This window comes from Phodopus roborovskii, unplaced genomic scaffold, assembly GCF_943737965.1.
Source record: "Phodopus roborovskii unplaced genomic scaffold, PHOROB, whole genome shotgun sequence".
NCBI lineage: Eukaryota > Metazoa > Chordata > Mammalia > Rodentia > Cricetidae > Phodopus > Phodopus roborovskii.
In genome coordinates this window covers 59,397,392-59,416,047 of record NW_026126480.1, presented here as the reverse complement: position 1 = coordinate 59,416,047, position 18,656 = coordinate 59,397,392, and the positions used below count along the sequence as shown (strand labels likewise).

General features: G+C 40.2%; 1 protein-coding gene across 1 annotated transcript; it reads left to right on the top strand.

Annotated features, from left to right (window-relative positions):
* Nucleotides 1-11,407: 11,407 nt before the first annotated feature.
* Nucleotides 11,408-12,346, top strand: LOC127228899 (olfactory receptor 5AN1). Its single transcript, XM_051194004.1, has one exon. The coding sequence runs from the start codon at nucleotides 11,408-11,410 to the stop codon at nucleotides 12,344-12,346; it is 939 nt and encodes a 312-aa protein (XP_051049961.1).
* Nucleotides 12,347-18,656: the final 6,310 nt, after the last annotated feature.

Here is an 18,656-nt window from a genome sequence, read left to right as displayed (position 1 = left end):
TTATATATTTTGTACATTAGTCCTCTGTTGTAGAGGGGCAAAAAATCTTTGTGCACACAGATGCTCACTGGAGAAGCCAGGAAAAGCCGTCTCTTCAATGGAATTGAGTGCTTAGCTGTTCCTCTTAGAATGCTGGAAATGGATACAGTTACAACCTGGTGAGGGAATAGATACAGTTACAACCTGGTGAGGGAATAGATACAATTACAACCTAGTCAGGGAATGGATACAGTTAAAACCTGGTCAGGAAATGGATATAGTTACAACTTGGTGATCCTTGGCTGTCTCATAAGCCTGGCTCTGCCCACATCTCCCAAAATTTATGTTTTACTTATCCCAGACCCCTTTCCTCCCAAATATTAAGCATTGCTTTTAGGCAAAAAAAAAAGTGTTCATATAAGTGATGTCTCTTACACTTTACAACAACCTAAGGGACTTCTATGTTATCTTAGAGCCAGACCAATCTTGAAACCCACAGGTATTGTTTACCTCATTCAGTCTCCCTAGACCCTATATCTAGGGCACTTTCTCTGAGTCAACAGTACCCATCTTTGGGAAAGAAGTCAGATGTACTTTGTAAAGAATCTCAATGTAAGCATGTCTTAAATGTGTTGTGCACTTGGAACTAATTTAATATTTCACAAAAAAAAAGTTTTTTTCCAAAATTGTGCACTACTTAAATATGGTTAAAGTAAAAGATCTGGAATCAGACTCTAGAAGTCTTGGTACAGCACCAGTACCAAAATCAATCTGAACCTAATTTCATGCTTGTCTCTTCATGTATCATTTCCCTCCCTGCTGTAAAGCCTGCAGGGACTCTCCACACTCTATCAGATGTGAAGTTGGTAAAAATCTTTTTCCATTCTTTAGGCTGCTGCATTGTTCAAATGATGGTGTCCTTTGCCTTACAGGCACTTTTCAGTTCCATGAGATCACATTTATTTTTTTTTTTAAGAACAAAAGAAAGAAGGCATGGATTTGGATACGTGGGAAGGTGGGAAGAATCATGAAGGACTTAGAGCAAGGAAAATAATGATCAGAATATATTGTATGAAAACATATATTTTAAAAAGGCTGAACTTGAAATGTCATTTCATTGATCCAAAACCTGACAAGTTGGGAAAAGAGCAGAGATCCAAATGCCCACTCCAAAGAGGTTGCACAGATATCCATATGAGAAAACATTACCAAAGATACAAGTTCACTTGAAAAGTCACAAACAACATAAGTAACCAAGACTATATGTCTCCTCCACAAAGTAACACTGTTATACTAATGTTGCCTGAAAATGCAACTTAGATGACACACAAAACAATTTAAAATAACAATTATAAACATGTTCAAGGAATGCAAAGAAGATATGAATAAATGCCAGAGTGAAGACCACAAAGATACAAACATCAGAATGAAAACAGGAAAACAATTCAAAATGTAGAAACCAATTTAGTAAAAAGACAGAATTGGCCCCACCCCTTGCTATTTACTCCACAGGGTGAGCTAGCCAGGGCAGAACTGGACAGCTCTTCCTGGTGTTGAAGATGAGGGAAAGCTGGTGGACTGACCAACCCCAGCAACCACACAGACCCAGAATCAGGACTATAAGTTGGCCCATCCCATCATGCACCCCATCTATGATTTTCTGGAACACATGAAGGGGCTGGTCCTGCAGACCAAAAAGTTACAGGATCTGCATGACCCAGAACAACAGGATATCCAAGAGGAGCCCCCGTGAGGCTCTAGCAGAAACTAGAGACCTCAAACCAGGTCAACCACTTATTGCAATGAACACTTGCAAGTAACAATATATGGACTAAAGGACAGTGTGAGTCACTATGTCACACTATAGCTTCCACAAGATTTTTCTATTCTTTTCTTCTCTCTCATATTTTCTTTTAAATTTTATCTTGTTTTATCCTCAGGGCCAGAGGTTGCAAGAGTAGATGATGGATAGGACAGGACAGGGAGATGTGCGGAATGGAGATGCATGATGTGAAATCCACCAAAAAAAATCAATACAAAGTCATATTTGAAAAATAAGAAAGACAGCTATTACCATCAAAGCTTTATAAAAAACCTCCACATGTACACATACAGAGTTTAGATACAACTGCCCTATACTAAGGAGACAGTGCCTCTCCCACAGTATCTAGCTTACCTTTCCATTTTGTTGCTTCCTTTTCTGTGTAGAAGTTTTTTTTTTTTTTTTTTGTTTTGTTTTGTTTTGTTTTTGGACTCACGGTGTATTCCCTAATTTTCTTGTCCCTGTGACACAGTAACTGAAGGAGAGAAAGATTTACTTTGAATCATGGTTTCATGTTTCCACATCCTGGTAGAGAAGGCATGTCAGACAGTGGCTGGCCAGCTTTGGAACACAAGGCTAGATGGAGATGGGTAAGGACCAGGTATAAACTGTGAAGAACTATTCCACAGTGGCCAGCATATGCCAGTGAGGTTCCCTATCCCTAATATTTCATGACCTTCTAAACAGCTCCACCAGCTCTGGAGCAAGTGTTTAAACATGAGCACGTGTCGGCATTTTAGTCTTAACTCCTACTATATACAGTCTTACTGGCATACTTGTGTTTTTCAGACCTAAACTTTGCTAGAACTTCCAAGAAATCATTGTCAAAGAGCTGCAGTTGTTCTTAAAGATTTTCTTCTGGGAAACTTTTAGTGTCAGATTGTAAGTACCTTTGTTTACTTACCAGGGCCAAGGTCACCTGTTATAACCATGAAGAATTAAATCAGGCTAGTTGAAGGGGCCACACCATACAAGAGGCCGTGTCCATTTTATTGAGAACAATCGAACTTCTTATATCGTTAATAAAAACAGACTATAGTGGCAACTGCCAGGATCAATATAGTATAGTTGCCAGGATACAGTAAAGTTTGCAAGGCATACAGGGTACACAAGGTTAATGTCTAAGACCAATTGTCTTGTCAAGTCTTCATGCTTCCTTGACTACTAGGGAAACATAAGGAGAAACACAAAGTGGCCTGAATGCGTCACTGCCTGAGGGAATACATCAATCTCTCAGGGACTGGGAGAGCAAATGTACATGAAACTATGCATCAGAAGTGAAGGTGCTATGGAGCAAGAAAGTGCATCCATGCCCGTTTATTATCAGTCTGTGTTACTAACTGGTTGTCCCATTTTGGTAAACTCTGGCCTTGTGTTTGGAAATTGAGTTTAGGACTAGACCTGTGAGTGTGTCCTCTCTAGTTCAAATGACTCTAAGGGCAGCCAGAGGTTTTTTGGCTTTTGTTTTTGTTGGGGGGGGGTATTTATTTGCTGGTCTTTTGTTTTGTTTTGTTTTGTTTTGTTTTGGATGTTGATAGAACTTTCTTTTTTAATTTATTTATTTAATTTAGAAATAATCTTATTTTACCTATCAATCCTAGTTCCCTCTCCCTCCCATCCTCCCATGCCCCTCCAAAACTGCCCATCCCACCACTAACTCACTCCCCAAGGACAAGGAAGCCTTCCATGGGGGATCATCAAAGTCTGTCACTTCATTTGGAGAGGTTCTAGGCCCTCCTCCATGTATCTGGGATGAAATAGTAGCCCTCCATAGGAAATGGGCTCCCAAAGTCCATTTGTGCACTAGAGATAAATCTGGGTTCCACTGTCAGAGGTCCCATGGACTACCAAGGCCTCCTAACTAGCACCCACATTCAAAGGGTTTTGTTTGGTTCAGCTGTCAGACTGGGGTCCATGTGCTCTCACTTGGTCAAGTCAGCTGTTTATGTAGGTTTCTTCAACATGGTCTTGACCCTTTTGTTCATGCTTCCTCCCTCTCTACAACTGGATTTCAGGAGTTTGGCTCAGTGCTCAGGCATGGGTGCCTGCTTCTGCTTCCAACTTCCTAGAGTCTGGATGGAGACTGTAGGATGGCAATTAGTCATTAATCTCATTATAGGGGAAGGGCATCTAAGGCAGCCTCTCCTCTACTGCCTAGATTCATAGTAGGGGTCTTCTCTGTGGATCTCTGAACATTTCCCTAGTACCAGATTTCTCTTTAAACCTGTACTGGCTCCCTCTATTAAGATATCTCTTTTCTTGTTCTCCTCTATTTTTCCCCCAACTCTGTCTTCCTGATCCTTCATGTTCTTCCCCCACCCCATCCTCTTCTCCCATTCTCTTTTTCCTACCTCTCTCCCCTCTTCCCCCATGCTCCCAATTTGCTCAGTTCTTGTCCCTTTCCTCTTCTCCAGGGACTATGTATTTCTCTCTTAGGGTCCTCCTTGTTTCCTGGTTTCTCTGGTGGTATGGATTATAGGCTTGTAATCCTTTGTTTTATGTCCAATATCCATGTATGAGTGAGTACATACCATGCTTGTCTTTCTATGATTAGGTTACCTCACTCAGGACCGTTTCTTCCAGTTCCATCCATTTGCCTTTGCATTTAAATATCCCATTGTTTTCTCCACTGAGTAGTATTCCTTTATGTAAATGTTCCACGTTTTCTTTATCCATCCTTTAATTGAGGGGCATCTAGGTTGCTTCCAGATTCTGGCTATTACAAACAATGCTTCTATGAATATAGTTGAACATATGTCCTTGTTATATGAATGTGCATCCTTTGGGAATATGCCCAAGAGAAGAATTGCTGGATCTTGAGGTAGACTGATTCCAATTTTCCTGAGAAACCATCATACTGATTTCCAAAGTAGCTGTACAAGTTTGCACTCACACCAGCAGTGGAGGAGTGCCCCCTACTTACTCCACATCCTCTCCAGAATAGACTGTCATTGGTGGTTTTGATTTTTGCTATTCTGATGGGTGTAAGATGGTATCTCAGAGTTGTTTTGATTTGCATTTCCATGATCAGTCAGAGGTTACAATCCTAGACCCATCATTAGACCACGGAAATGGAGCATGGATCCAGAGGAACATGGCAACATGGGCCCCCAAACACGCAGGGACAGCTACTCCATGACAACCAGGCACCAGAGAGCAAATGCCACGAGTGAGTTCTCAGTGTAAGACTTTCCTCTTCCACCTCTACTCTCCATGACACATTTAAGAGGATCCCTGGTGGTGGCCTTCTTTCCTGCTATGCATCAACAGTGATTCTGTGCGCTCAGAAGAACTATATAAGAATGAAGTAGGCCCACTAAAGAGTAAGCTTGATGAAGAAATAAGTAATTTCAACCTTTGCAGCTCCTTGAATCTCAGTGACTGAATGATGCTCCCCATATAACACCCACGGCAACAGCACTTACTGAGGAACATCCTGTTCTTTCTTTCCTCTCCCTTACTTCCTCACCTTCCACTTAGGTCTCTTCCATGGGCTCTTTTCTCTTGACTCATATTCTCTGAGCCATAAAAGGAATGCTCAGAAAAATTGAGGCATTACCATGAGGCAATAGTGTTGAATTCTAGTTATGTGTTATCTTAAGGTATGACCTTGAACTTTGTTACTGTCTTGCTTTTTCACCCACAAAATGGAAATAATAGGACCATCTAGATTTGAATAAGAAAATGTATATGAAACATGACAATGCACAAGTCAGTAATTAAGAATTTAATCAAAAACAATAATTTACTAAGTTTCAGGGGAATTTCCTAAACCAAAATATGTTTATCTGTGTTTACCATTTCCCCTACCCAAAGGACACTTTTAATTTTTTCCCCTGGGGGGTTTTGCTTTGGAAGTTATAGAAATGGAATTTCCGTTTAAATAAAGAGTGTTGATTCATGGCTGCTGAGGAATGAGAGACAAAAATGAGTGGCAATGACACGACAGAGTGCTAATGCACAAATCCATTAGCCCTGTTGTTCTGGCGCCCCAGAGTCTAGAATACAAGTAACACAGGCCCACCCAGGGCAGACAGAACTGGCCTGGCAATCCCTCTGAAGCTTCTTTGCTTGAATTCTCATTGGAAACAGCCACAGCTTTGCCTCAGTCCACCTGACCATGTTTTCATTAGAACAAGACTGGTGAGGACCTTGATTAACTAGACCCACATGATGAAATCTCCAACCAGTATTTATTTATACTAGTGTTTACACCAATTGGTTCTAGTGTCACTCATCTGGGAAATGCCAAACTCCTGCAAAACCTGCTTCAAACAGAGTGAGTATATTTAGAAATATTTTCCTTTTTCTCCAGTTTTTCTAAATTGTTTTTTTATTTATTTTATATAACAAAGTCCATTTAAATGAAAACAAACATTTATAGACAGTATTTGGGAATTTGGGCATTGTTCTTTCCAAACTACTTCCTGCTGGTAAGGGGCGCTGTCATGGGGGATTCGAAGAAGATTCAGAAATCCTGGCTGTAGTCTGTAAGGCTGCTTTGTCCAGCTGTTTTGAATGTAGGATCCCTCATACTCTGTTTTAGGCAGTCTGGCATGATCAAGCCACATTAGTCTGGAAGGAATCCACATCTTTTCATTTTCTGTGGAAACAAAAATAGAAATCCTTTTCCCCAGTAACTTGTCCTTGAACTTAAATTTTAGAGTCAAAGCATTTTTTTGTTTTGTTATTTATTATTTTACATGTTGATCCCAGTTCCCCCTCCCTCCTTCCCACTCGCCCTCCCTCCCTTTTACCCTCTCTGCCCTCTCACATGCACACTAACCACCCTCCCCTCCCATCCCCCCCACCCCAATTCCATATGTAGGGGAATGCCATCCAGTTGGGGTTATGTAGATCTGACAGGTCATGTGAAGTAGGGACTAGGGCTTCTCTCCTGTCTCTAGATTAAGGCAGTTATCCCTCCATGGGGGATGTGTTTGCAAAGTCCTTTTGTGCACCAGGGATACATCCTGGCTCCACTGTCTGAGGTCCCTTAGACTGCTCAGTCCTTCTGGCTGAGACCCATATTCAGGGGGTCCTGAGTCAGTCCCATGAAATTCGCAGGCAAGTGGATGGCACTTGAAGAAACCATCCTGAATGAAGTAACCCAGTCACAAAAAGAGGAACACAGTATGTACTCACTCATATATGGATTTTAGACCTAGATCAAATGATCACCAGCCTATAATTCACATCACCAGAGGAACTAGGATACAAGGTGTATTCTAAGAGATTCATATAAAGTCCCTCACAGAACTGGGCAGGGACAAGTCCCCCAGAGCTCTGGTGAAGTGGGGGGGGGGCAGCAAATGGAGAAATAAGTAGGAGAAAACGAGGGAGAAGAAAGGAAAACATGTGCGACCAGGAAGATTGAGCCTGGTTAGGAATAGAAGACAGGAAAGAGAGAGAGACAGAGACAGAGACAGAGAGATAACATAAAAGAGGGAGCCAATATTGTTTTGAAGATAAATTGAACACAAAGAAAGGTCTAGAGAACTACAAGACTGCTCCCAACTAACAATTTGAGCTTCCGTGGAAAGGCTATCATAAATGCCCTTCCCGGAGAGTGAGATCAACAACTAACTTCTCCATGGAGCCCTCAACTAATGCCTGTTGGAAACAGGATCAAACACCCATACATAAACACTGAGTCGAACTAGAACCCAGAAGCAGATGGAGAGGACAAGACCAGGCGGCAGAAACACATACAGACAGCTTACCTGAACAAGAGGAGCTAATGGCCACTAGTTTTTCTAAATTGTAACATGAAAAATGTCAAGATAATTATATGGTTCAAAAGAAAAAAAGAAAACCACCCTCAACTTGTCATTCTTTTCCCTTCTGGACTAAACGGGATACTACAAGATTGGCTGTCCTGTTGCCAGAGTGCATGAAATGGTACTGAAATTAAGTGGGCTTCTGAGTCAGGCATTTCACCTGCTGTTGGTGATTTGGGGGATGTAATCTGTGAAAGTGTACAATTAAAAGACAGCTTTATTTGATCTCATATACAGTGTTTACTCAGAAATTTTATTAGCCACACTCTAAGAGTAATTATCATTACATTAAACCGTATATTAAATTGTCATTACATTAATTAAAAATTTAAAAAAACTAGTAAACAGATCCTCAATGTTCTTAAACTCTACATAAAAATTAAACCAAAATATGGTATTCTTAACAACACGTCCAAAGCTGGGTTTATTGTATATTTCCTTATATCTGTTGGAAGTTTATTCCAAAATTCTTAGTATAATTTCCTATACAAGTATCTAGGCATGAGTCTCAGAAAATGGAATGTCATCTTTACTAAGATATTATAGACTCTGAAAGCTTACTTCAAGCTTGTCCTTTAATCCATTTAAACATAGAACATTTCTCCAATGGTGAGAGGAGAATTTATTAATGTGTTTAACCATGCTAGCATGATGGGAGATGTCATTCTGTATATGTTTCTCATACTGGTTTAATGAATAAAGCACTGTTGGCCAATAGGAAAGCAAGATAGGTGGGACTAGGAGACAAGGAGGAAATAGGAAGTAGTAAGGAGGAGTCAAGATGGAGAGACTGGGGAGACCAGACACCTGCCCCACTCCCTGGTAAGGAGACCATGTGAAAATACATAGATCAACAGAAATGGGTTAATAATTAAGACAGAGCTAGCCGATAAGAAACTAGTAGCAGGCCAACAGAATTATATCTAATACAGAGTCTCAGTGTGTTAATTGGGGCTGGCGCAGCGGCGGGTGGAAAACCCGTACTCCTTACACTAGCATTAATGTATATGGCACTTAGTATGTAGTAGTGAAACATCCAGTATTCACCACATTTAATGTTTGGTACTATAAATTATTCTTGTGGTGTATGAGTGAGTGTGTGTGTGTGAGGGGGGAGGGGAAGGAGAGAGGTTGTATAAGAATTGTTTCTTCCTATAAAGTAAAACACTTTGAGCATTTGTCAATGGTTTATTTTTATATCACAGGTACTACTATAGTATCCTTTTCTAAATTAATTTCTAATTGCTTTTTCCAAATTTACTATATTTCTTGAGACAGGGTCTTACTCTATATCCCTGCTTTTCCTGGATCTCATTAAATAGACCAGGCTGGCTTCAAACTGATTTTGATCTATCAGCCTCTGTCTCCCAAGCACTGGAATTATAGGTGTGTGCCAATATTTCTGGGTCCAATTCACTGTTTTTTTAATGATTTATTTACTTATGTATTTGTTTTTTCATATATTTAAACAATGTACTTAGATCATATATCCTTTACTTCCTTTAATCCCCTTAGAGAATCTCCACATTACTCTCCCAACTTCATGCCCTCCTTTATTTATTTATTTATTTATTTATTGGTTGTTAACAACCCCAGAGTCCAATTACTGTTGCCCTATGCACATGGGTGTGTGGCCATCCACTGGGGCACAAGAAACCTATCAGTGGCTAGTTCCCATAGGAGAATAACTCTCCCTCCCTCAGGAGCTATAAGCTGCTAGGAGCTCTTCTGTCAAGAGATTTAAATTATATTTCCTCTAAGACTGCTTTATTCCTATGGAGCTAAAATATGTTTTCTACTTCAATGTCATATAAATGCATCTATTTATTTCATCCTTCAATATGTTTTTTTTTTTTTTTTTTTTTTGTTTTTTTTTTGTTTTTTTTGGGTTGGTTTTTTTTTGGTTTTTTTGGGGGCTTTTTTTTTTTTTTTTTGGGGGGGGGGGGTTCGGGTTTGTTTTGTGTCCCTCCTTTTTCCTTTTGTGGTTTGGTTTGAGAATAACTATTTATCTTAAATACTCTCTGTGTTCTTGAAAACCCTAACTAAACTCTAAGCTTTGACTATCATAGGTAATTATCTATAATCTGTTCTACATTATACATTATATTTCTAAATAGCTATACAAACAAGAGGAGAATTATACATATGACAAAATTGACCTTAATTGTATCTTTATGAATCCATTCCACGTAATCATATCTACCATTAATTCCTTTTTTTTTTTTGGCTGTGTCTTCCCTTTTCCGTTTTAAATATAACTAAACATTTATAAACAATTTTGTTTGGGCATAAAACTGACTTGGGGGGGGGGGGGGGGGCGGGCCTGCGAGCAATATTTACATTTATTTACAAGGTATTTGTTCTCTGGGTTCATGCCTGCTATTCTAAGACTGATGAATTATCAATGTCTATAGTAATTATTAGTAACTGAGGGCCCGCCCGTCCCTCCTATCTTCCTTTCCTATTGGCCAACAGTGCTTTATTATTAACCAGTATGAAAAACATATACAAAATGACATCTCCCATCAGTACTTTGTTCATCTTTTTAAAACATTTGTCTGTTGTCACTGACTGTCACTTTCATCTCAAGACAGGGCATGGAGTATAAACAACAGGCTTTACCAATAATGCTACTGTTAGTAAATCCCAACTCAAGAATTGTATAAAATAATTATACCCTTATGATTTTGGAAATGAAATATTTACTTTCATTTTTTCTTTCCATTAAGGTCAATCCCATTATGATGTTGGTTGTCCTGTAATCTTTTCCACCCAAAGCCAAACAAACTAATCAAAAGGTAACTAAGAGGGCAACTTGTCTTCATGACCCAAAGTAGTTTCACTTTCATGGGCTGGTGTCTTAATAGGCCCCTACCTAGAGCAAGAATGCCTCACTGTCCATGCAGTTGATAAGAGTGGTCTTAATTTCTCAAAAAGGAAAAAGACAACCCCAGCATTTCTATCACAGCACATGATTGATCATCAGCTCTCAATGGTGACAACAATCATCTACTGAACAGTGCCTACATACCTAGTTGTGTGCTGTGTACTGGCCTCTATTGCCAGCCATAACTGTCTCTGTGAACATTTGAGGATTTTTACTTTTATCTTTTTTTATTGATCAAGTCAAAATAAGTATATCTTAGCTACTTAAAACAGTTTAACAGAGGGCTTGAACATTGGGAGCACTCTAAACTCTCAAATCCTCACCATAACTCATGACATTTTTCAAGAAGCAACATACACTAACATTGAGATAATCTTGGGAACACGACATAATGAAGTATACTCTCCTCCTTTGGGGTATTTCCCTGTTAAGGCTTCTGTGTACATTATTTCACTCCACTAAAACACAGCAGAATTATAAATTATAGCATCTCCCAGTTTAGAAACAAATATAAAAACCTTTATCAGAAGGGTAGATTTTTCTTTTTCATTTGAGACAAAGTCTCACTGTATAGTATTGACTGGCCTGGAGATAGTCCAGAACTCACAGAGATTTGCCCATCTTTGCCTCCTCAGTGCTGGGACTGAAAGCATGAACCACCATATCCAGCTCGATTTCTTCTTAATTTTTTTAATGTTTTGAAAATTCCACACAATGTGCTTTGATCATATTCTCCCACCTCCCCCAATTCCTCTCAGAGTCTTCTTGACAATTTGTGAAGAAAGACATGGATCTTTCTACAGGTCAATGAAGCATTTCTTCTTTTTCAAGAATTACAGAAGAAAAAGACAGATGGTATGGAAATAGTATTGCTGTGGTTTCACCTTGGTCAATTATGTACTTTCTTGTCTCTGTTCTGACCTTAGGAACACTGAGGAAATGAATGCAAGGGAAAACAGCACCAATATCACCCAGTTCATCCTCCTGGGATTCTCAGATTTTCCCCAAATCATAGCACTGCTCTTTGTCACATTCCTGCTCATCTACATTACAACTCTGACCTGGAACATGTCCCTCATTGTTTTAATAAGGATGGATTCCCATCTCCACACTCCCATGTATTTCTTCCTCTGTAACCTGTCCATCATAGACCTTTGCTATGTTACCTGCACAGTCCCAAAAATGCTCTCAAACTTTTTCCTTGAAAAACAAGTTGTCAGCTTTGTGGGCTGCATTATTCAGAATTTCATCTTTTCCACCATAGGGCTAAGTGAATCTTGTCTCATGACAGCCATGGCCTATGACAGGTATGCTGCCATTTGTAACCCACTACTCTACTCATCGGTCATGTCACCCACGCTCTGCGTTCTGATGGTGCTCGCATCCTATATGTCTGGGCTCACTGCTTCTTTACTACAGTTGTTTGCTTTACTCCGTCTCCACTTCTGTGGACCTAATGTCATCAGGCACTTCTTCTGTGACATGCCCCAGTTGTTGGTTCTGTCATGTACAGACACTTTCTTTGTCCAAGTCCTGACTGCCATATTAACAATGATCTTTGGGTTTGTAAATGTGCTAGTTATCATGATATCCTATGGCTATATCGTCTTGTCCATCCTTAAGATCACTTCATCTAAAGGTAGATTCAAGGCATTAAACACATGTGTTTCTCACCTGACAGCTGTTTCCCTATTCTATACCTCTAGTATCTTTGTCTATTTGAGTTCAAGTTCTGGTGGCTCCTCCAGCTTAGACAGATTTGCATCTGTCTTCTACACTGTGGTGATTCCCATGTTGAATCCTTTGATATACAGTTTGAGGAACAAGGAAATCAAAGAGTCCATGAAGAGGTTGCAGAAAAAGACAATGTGTAGCTAAGGTCACAGAATCTGGTATTTTTGGCATAGGTGTCCTGCCATAGTCACTGTTGTCCACAATAATATGCACATGGCTAGAACACTACAAATTTCATGAGACTTCATAGGAAGAAGTTCTACTTTGAAACAGACAATATATCTGTGTGACCCAACTGACTTGATGCCATGGAAACACATCTTTAAGACCCAAAGGGTTACAGCTTCCACATTACACAATGGCTATCATTCATTGTCCTCTACGTAGGCATTTGAGATACATCAAGATTACATACTTTTTATACAAGAATGAAGATTGCTAACTCATAGGAATGTGCCCACAGAGAAGATTCCCAAACCCTTGTGTCACTAGCATCGTGACACATGCTCTAAATACAAGATCAGACCACAGGCTGTTCTGTGTTTCTTACCAGGTGAGCATGAACAGGTGAGGACTTCCTGTTTGGAAGTAATATTTCCCTTAGAAAAAAGCTGGCTTCTTTGTAAGGAAATTATTGCTAAGAACTAGTAACTTTGGGGACATATGCTTATAGCCATCAACCATAGCCTAAGAGAAAAGGAAGTGGTTTTAATCATAAGGACTGGAGGCAAGAAAGTGCCATTTACTTAGTATTTCAAAGACTTCTCTGGCATCTAAAAAATTCATGGCCAATAACCATATCTGAGCAACCTGAGGGGCCCTGCCATTTCTACTGTCCTACACTAAAAACGGTTTGCCCCCAGGTTGGCATAGCCAATTGGATAAAACAAGCAAATGTACTTTGATATTTCCAGCATCTGGTTAGATTTGCTCTAAGAAGACTTGTGTGTCTTCATTGCACTAATGGTCACCAAATAATATTATAGAGATTCGCTGCACCTGAAAGACTAGCAGATCCTGTGTGTGTTCAACATTCTCCATTCTAATGTTCTATGGTTCTTGGGCTGATGCAATGGTTTTAGTAGAAAAACAAAAGCTAGACTTATGAGGTAGCTCAGTGGGTAAAGGTACTTGCCACCAAATGTGACAACTTGAGTTCTATTCCAGGGTCCTACAAAGTGATAGAAAATAATAAACACTGAATATTGGTGTATCTGACATCTAGTCATATGTCATGACACTCCAGAGGCATGAATGAGCCTGCACATATGATTTTTTCTTTTTTGTTTTTTTTAATTACAGAAAATTGGATAACTGTACTGCTCACCACTTCTATGATCATCCACACAAAGGCGTAATCATCCCTGCTTTAATAACCTGTGTTCATATAGCTCATTGGCTCTCCTGATGTAAAACTGAGCAGGGGGAGCCCTCCTGCTTGCACATCCAATGCTCTCTATACCCTCTTGGATGATCAATGCTCAACCTTCCTGAGCTCTTGGTGTCTCATCTTTGCAGACATAAACAGTTGTTTATATCAGAGTTCACCTCTTTCATTCCCCTCCAAATGCTGGCCAGGCTATTGTGCAGTATGGCTGGCTCACTGGCCCCTCTTCCCACAAGCACAGGAATAGCCGCAGCAGTCACTCACAATCATGGTTTGGAACCTTTACAAGCTGAGTGTGGAAGCATCTCTCTTCTAAGCTGCCAGGCCAGATGGCTGGCTGGCTGGCATTGTCTAATTGGGAGACAGGCAGACCACAGACTTTTATGGGCCACATTCTAGAAGCAAAAATGCAGCCAAGTTCTGAAATAAAACTATGATATTAGACTTTGCTTCAGTGCCTGCACACATAGGGAAGTCAGCATGCATAAAGTGGTTTGGTATTATATGGCAGAGTAGTGTTTGTTCTAATAAAACTTCTGCCTTGCAAATAAGCAATCTGGGTGCTTTTTATCTTACACAATCTTTAAGAGGAAAGCTTGAGCCACAAAAAAGGACACTGACTCCAATTTCATTTCTGATAACTGTGAACTGAGGAAGTGGCATGCAGGGCCACATCTGACCCCTGACCTTGACCCTCAGCCTGCAAAGCAACCATCAGTGAGACTATCTGGGTTGAGCTGCTGCTGCTGTTGTGAGGTATGTTGTGAACCTAACCAAGAAGATGTGGCTTCTGAGTAGCCTTGTGCCACTGGCCTACTCTCCTGTCACCTCATGGATACCACTGAAAACTGAGTGCATGTGCTGCCTGCATGCCACCTATTTCCCTCCTGGTTCCTGCTTTTGTTACAAGACAAAGCTGATGTTCTTTCTGCATTTAACATTTTTTGGTGTTGGTGGATTTACATCTTAGGAGGCTCTGGAAATGTTTTTATCACAATCGGGGTTCTTAGTAGTTCAGCATACAGAGTTGATAGTTTTCCAACAGAAGTACATGTATACGATTTCTACTTCAGCTAGCTAAATACTTTTTTCCTAATTTTGCAAGCATGGGGTGGCTTGATACCAGGCTTCCCACAAGCTAGACCTGAGCTCTTCCTCTGGTTTATTCTGCAGGTTGGGGCTCTTAATGTCAACCTGCTTTATTTTTATTTCATTAACTTATTTTAGTTAACACTACCTTAAATTCCCAGATCATAATTGTGTCTACTTATGGAAGCCAATGTAATGTTTGATTTATGTATGCATTCAGTGTGAAACGATGATGTTTTAGTTGCTGTTCTATTGCTGTGAAGAAAAATGATACAAAAGAAAGCATTTAATTGGGTGCTTGCTATATATATATATATATATATATATATATATATATATATATATTCTTATTCTTATTTTACATATCGATCCCAGTTCCCTCTCCCTCCTTACCATGCCCCCTGACACCCCCTCCCATACCATTCTTCCCCCCAATCCACAGGGAGGGTGATGCCTTCCAGGAGGGATCATCAAAATTTATCAAGTTATTTGGAGTAGGGTCTAGGCTTTCTCTCCTGCCTCTAGGCTAAGGGAGTATCCCTCCATGGGGAATGTGCTCCCAAAGTCCTTTCATGCACCAGGGATACATCCTGGTTCCACTGTCAGATGTCCCTTAAACTACCCAGGCCTTCTAACTGAGACCCACATTCAGGGGGTCTGAGTTGGTACAATGCTGGTTTCCCAGCTATCAGCCTGGGGGTCAATGAGCTCCCCCTTGTTCAGGTCAGCTGTCTCTGTGGGTTTCTGTAGCCTGGTCTTGACCCCTTTTCTTATCACTCCTCCCTATCTGCAACTGGATTCCAGGAGTTCGTCTCAGTGTTTAGCTATGGGTGTCTGCTTCTGTTTCCACCAACTCCTAGATGAAGGCTCTATGATGGCATATAAGGTAGTTATCAATCTCATTATTGGGGAAGGGCATTTAAGGTAGCCTCTACACTGTTGCTCAGATTGTTAGTTGGGGTCATCCTTGTAGGTCTCTGGACATTTCTCTAGAATCAGTTTTCTCTTCAAACCTATAATGGCTCCCTCTGTTATAGTATCCCCTTTTTTGCTCTTGTCTATTCATCTCCTGACTCAATCATCCTGGTCTCACATGTTCTCCTCCCTTTCTCTTTCTCCTAACTCCCTCTCCACTAGTGCATGCCTTTAATCCCAGCACTTGGGAGGCAGATGCCATTGGATCTCTGTGAGTTTGAGGCCACCCTGGGCTACAGAGCAAGTTTTAGGACAGGCTCCAAAGCAATATAGAGAAACCCTGTCTCGAAAAACAACAACAAAAAAAAATTGCTTCCACAGCAGGGAGCAGACAGGCATGGTGTTAGAACAAGGGCTGAGAGTGTAACACTTGACTGCAGATGGTCAGGATGCATTCTAATCAATGGTCACTAGCTGTATGCCACGTAAGGACGTGTGGGTATAGTCTGTCCTTGTCTCTCATCCTGGCTCAGGATGTGAATAGTTTACTCCAATGTGCTCTCCACCCTTTCCATCCAACCCTAAAGCAATGGGACTGTCCTATCTCACACTACAACTTCCAGCACTGTGGCTATGTAACCTTTTGTCTTTATCAGCTAATGGCTTCAAGCATCTTACAGTCATGGATAACTGACTAATTAGGCATGCTCGATGAAAGGTAAGTTAACTGTGCCCTTCTCTCAGTTAGGGTTCTTAGTAAGATTCAGCGTAGGAAGGGGTAGAGTCTCACATCTGTCTGTGATGTTATAAATCTGACCCTTTGGGTTTCTAAAAGGAGAAAAATTGTTTTCAGTTACTAATTGCTGGACTCGATGTTTAGCATCAGAATAGTGCCTAACTCCCAAATGCACTTACTATTTGCCAAATTAATTAATTAATCAAAGTACTTTAATATAAAGTTCAGTAATTTGACTCATACAGTCAAAACCATGCAGATTTCCTGGCATACTCTAAGAAAGCATTCAATTAATAATTCCCATGGAAAAAATCTTTGATAGCTCTAAGGCAAATGTGGTTCACAATACTTTGCATGCTAAATTTAAAGAGTTTATAAAGTAAAGTTGCTTTGGGATAGCTCCCTGCAAGTTATTATCATGGATGTTCTAAAACATCCACAAAAACATAAGCCATTGCCTATAGTACACCACCATAGCAAAATGACAAGACTACTGTTAAATATACCTTGTAAGCACCTTAGCTTACTTGTCATCTGATATGGCCATGAGAAATTATATCAGTCCAGTTGGAGGGCCACACCCCAACTGAGACTGACCATTTTATTGAAAGCAATCACCCTTTTTATACCTTTATCAGGAACAAAAAATAATAACAATTGCCAGGATCAATACAGTTATAGTTGTCAGGATGGAATGAAATTTGCAAACCATACAGGGTACACAAGATTAATGTCTAAGACCAAATGTCCTGTCAGAGTGCTTCAGTCTCTCAGGAATTGGAAGGCACATAGTGTCCCATGAGCCACGGACTCTATCCTGGAGAAACTGTGATGTGTGCTACCCAAGGAACCTAGGTCAGGCCAACTCCATGGTTCCCTGCATATTCTACTCATTTTTGTTTGCACCTAAACACGGCGCCTTCTCCTCCAAAATAACCTAAACTCCCTTAAACTGTAAGGCAAAATAAACCCTCCCCCCAGAATACTGTCTCTGTTAAGGATTCTCCCGAAGGTATAAGAGAAGTAACAACATAGGTAGGTATGAAAAATCAAAAAGGAGTGATTGATTCCCAGTGCTTCACCCAAAAAAAATTAAGGTAGTAGGAATCTGCACAGGGTGGGCAGGGCTGGAAACTGACCTTTCCACTGAAAATGTAATGCATACAAATGTAGCAACTAGGTTTCTAGGCTGGTCCTGCCACTCCTTTTGTGTTCACACAGCCTTTCTGGCTGGGGAAAGTAGGAGAAGTGGGAAGAGGGGAAAGAGAGGGAGCTGGGATTGGTATGTAAAATAAATAAATAAATAAATAAATAAATAAATAAATAAATAAATAAATGAAATTAACGCTTTACTACAACAACAACAATAACAACAACAACAAAATCTATCCAGGCATTTAATCTGAGCAGTTAGGAGGAAGAGGCTGGTGGATCTCTGGGCATTAGAGGCCAGCCTGGTCTGCAGAGTGAGTTCCAGGACAACTGAGATTACACAGGGAAACCCTATCTTTAAAAAAAAGTCTAATTCCATGTCAAAACTGAAGTACAGGGTCTCTCCAGTGAGTCTCCCTGCCCTCCGCACCCATGCCTTCTCTGCAATGCACCACATTTTGCCATGTCTCATACCCTGTGTCCCAATCTTCTATGCCCTTCCTTGCCTGTACCACAATCAGTTTCTGGTCTTATTCTGGTACTTCCCTACATATGCCTCAACAAACAGGCCCCTACCATGCACATCCAACCTTTTCCTGTATTTTTATAGATTTTCACATTCCTTGCTCCTCTGGTGTAGATCCTCTATTTTATCTTCAAAACCTGATATCCCATCTTCTGCTTGATTCTTTCTGCATATAAGGCCTTCCTTTGAGCTTTCTAATGGGGCTGTTTGGTCTTTTCAATTCCATCTACATTTCAGCTTGAGTCTTCCTGTGTTTCTATCTCCTGAATGAATTCCACTCAAAAATCTTGTCTTTGTCGTTTCCATCAACCTTACATTTGTTTTCTCAGGCATTTACTCTCTTTAAGCTTTCTCCTTGACTTCATTGAACTATTTCTTTGTGTCTTCTTTAAACTCCTCTAATTCTTTGATGAAGTTCATGACTGTTGTTTTAAATTCTGTGTCCTAGAGTTCATCTAGAACTAGAATTCTCATTGGCAAGCATTTCTAGAAGACTGGTAGATTTTGGAGAGAATATAATGATTTAATCTTTCATGTTATTGTTATTTCTACAAAGGGATTTGAGCAGGTGTACTTCATTTGTTATTCCTGAGTTTGTTATGGAGAAAGCATTTTGGAGAAGAAGATAAGATGTTGGGGCAGGTGTGAA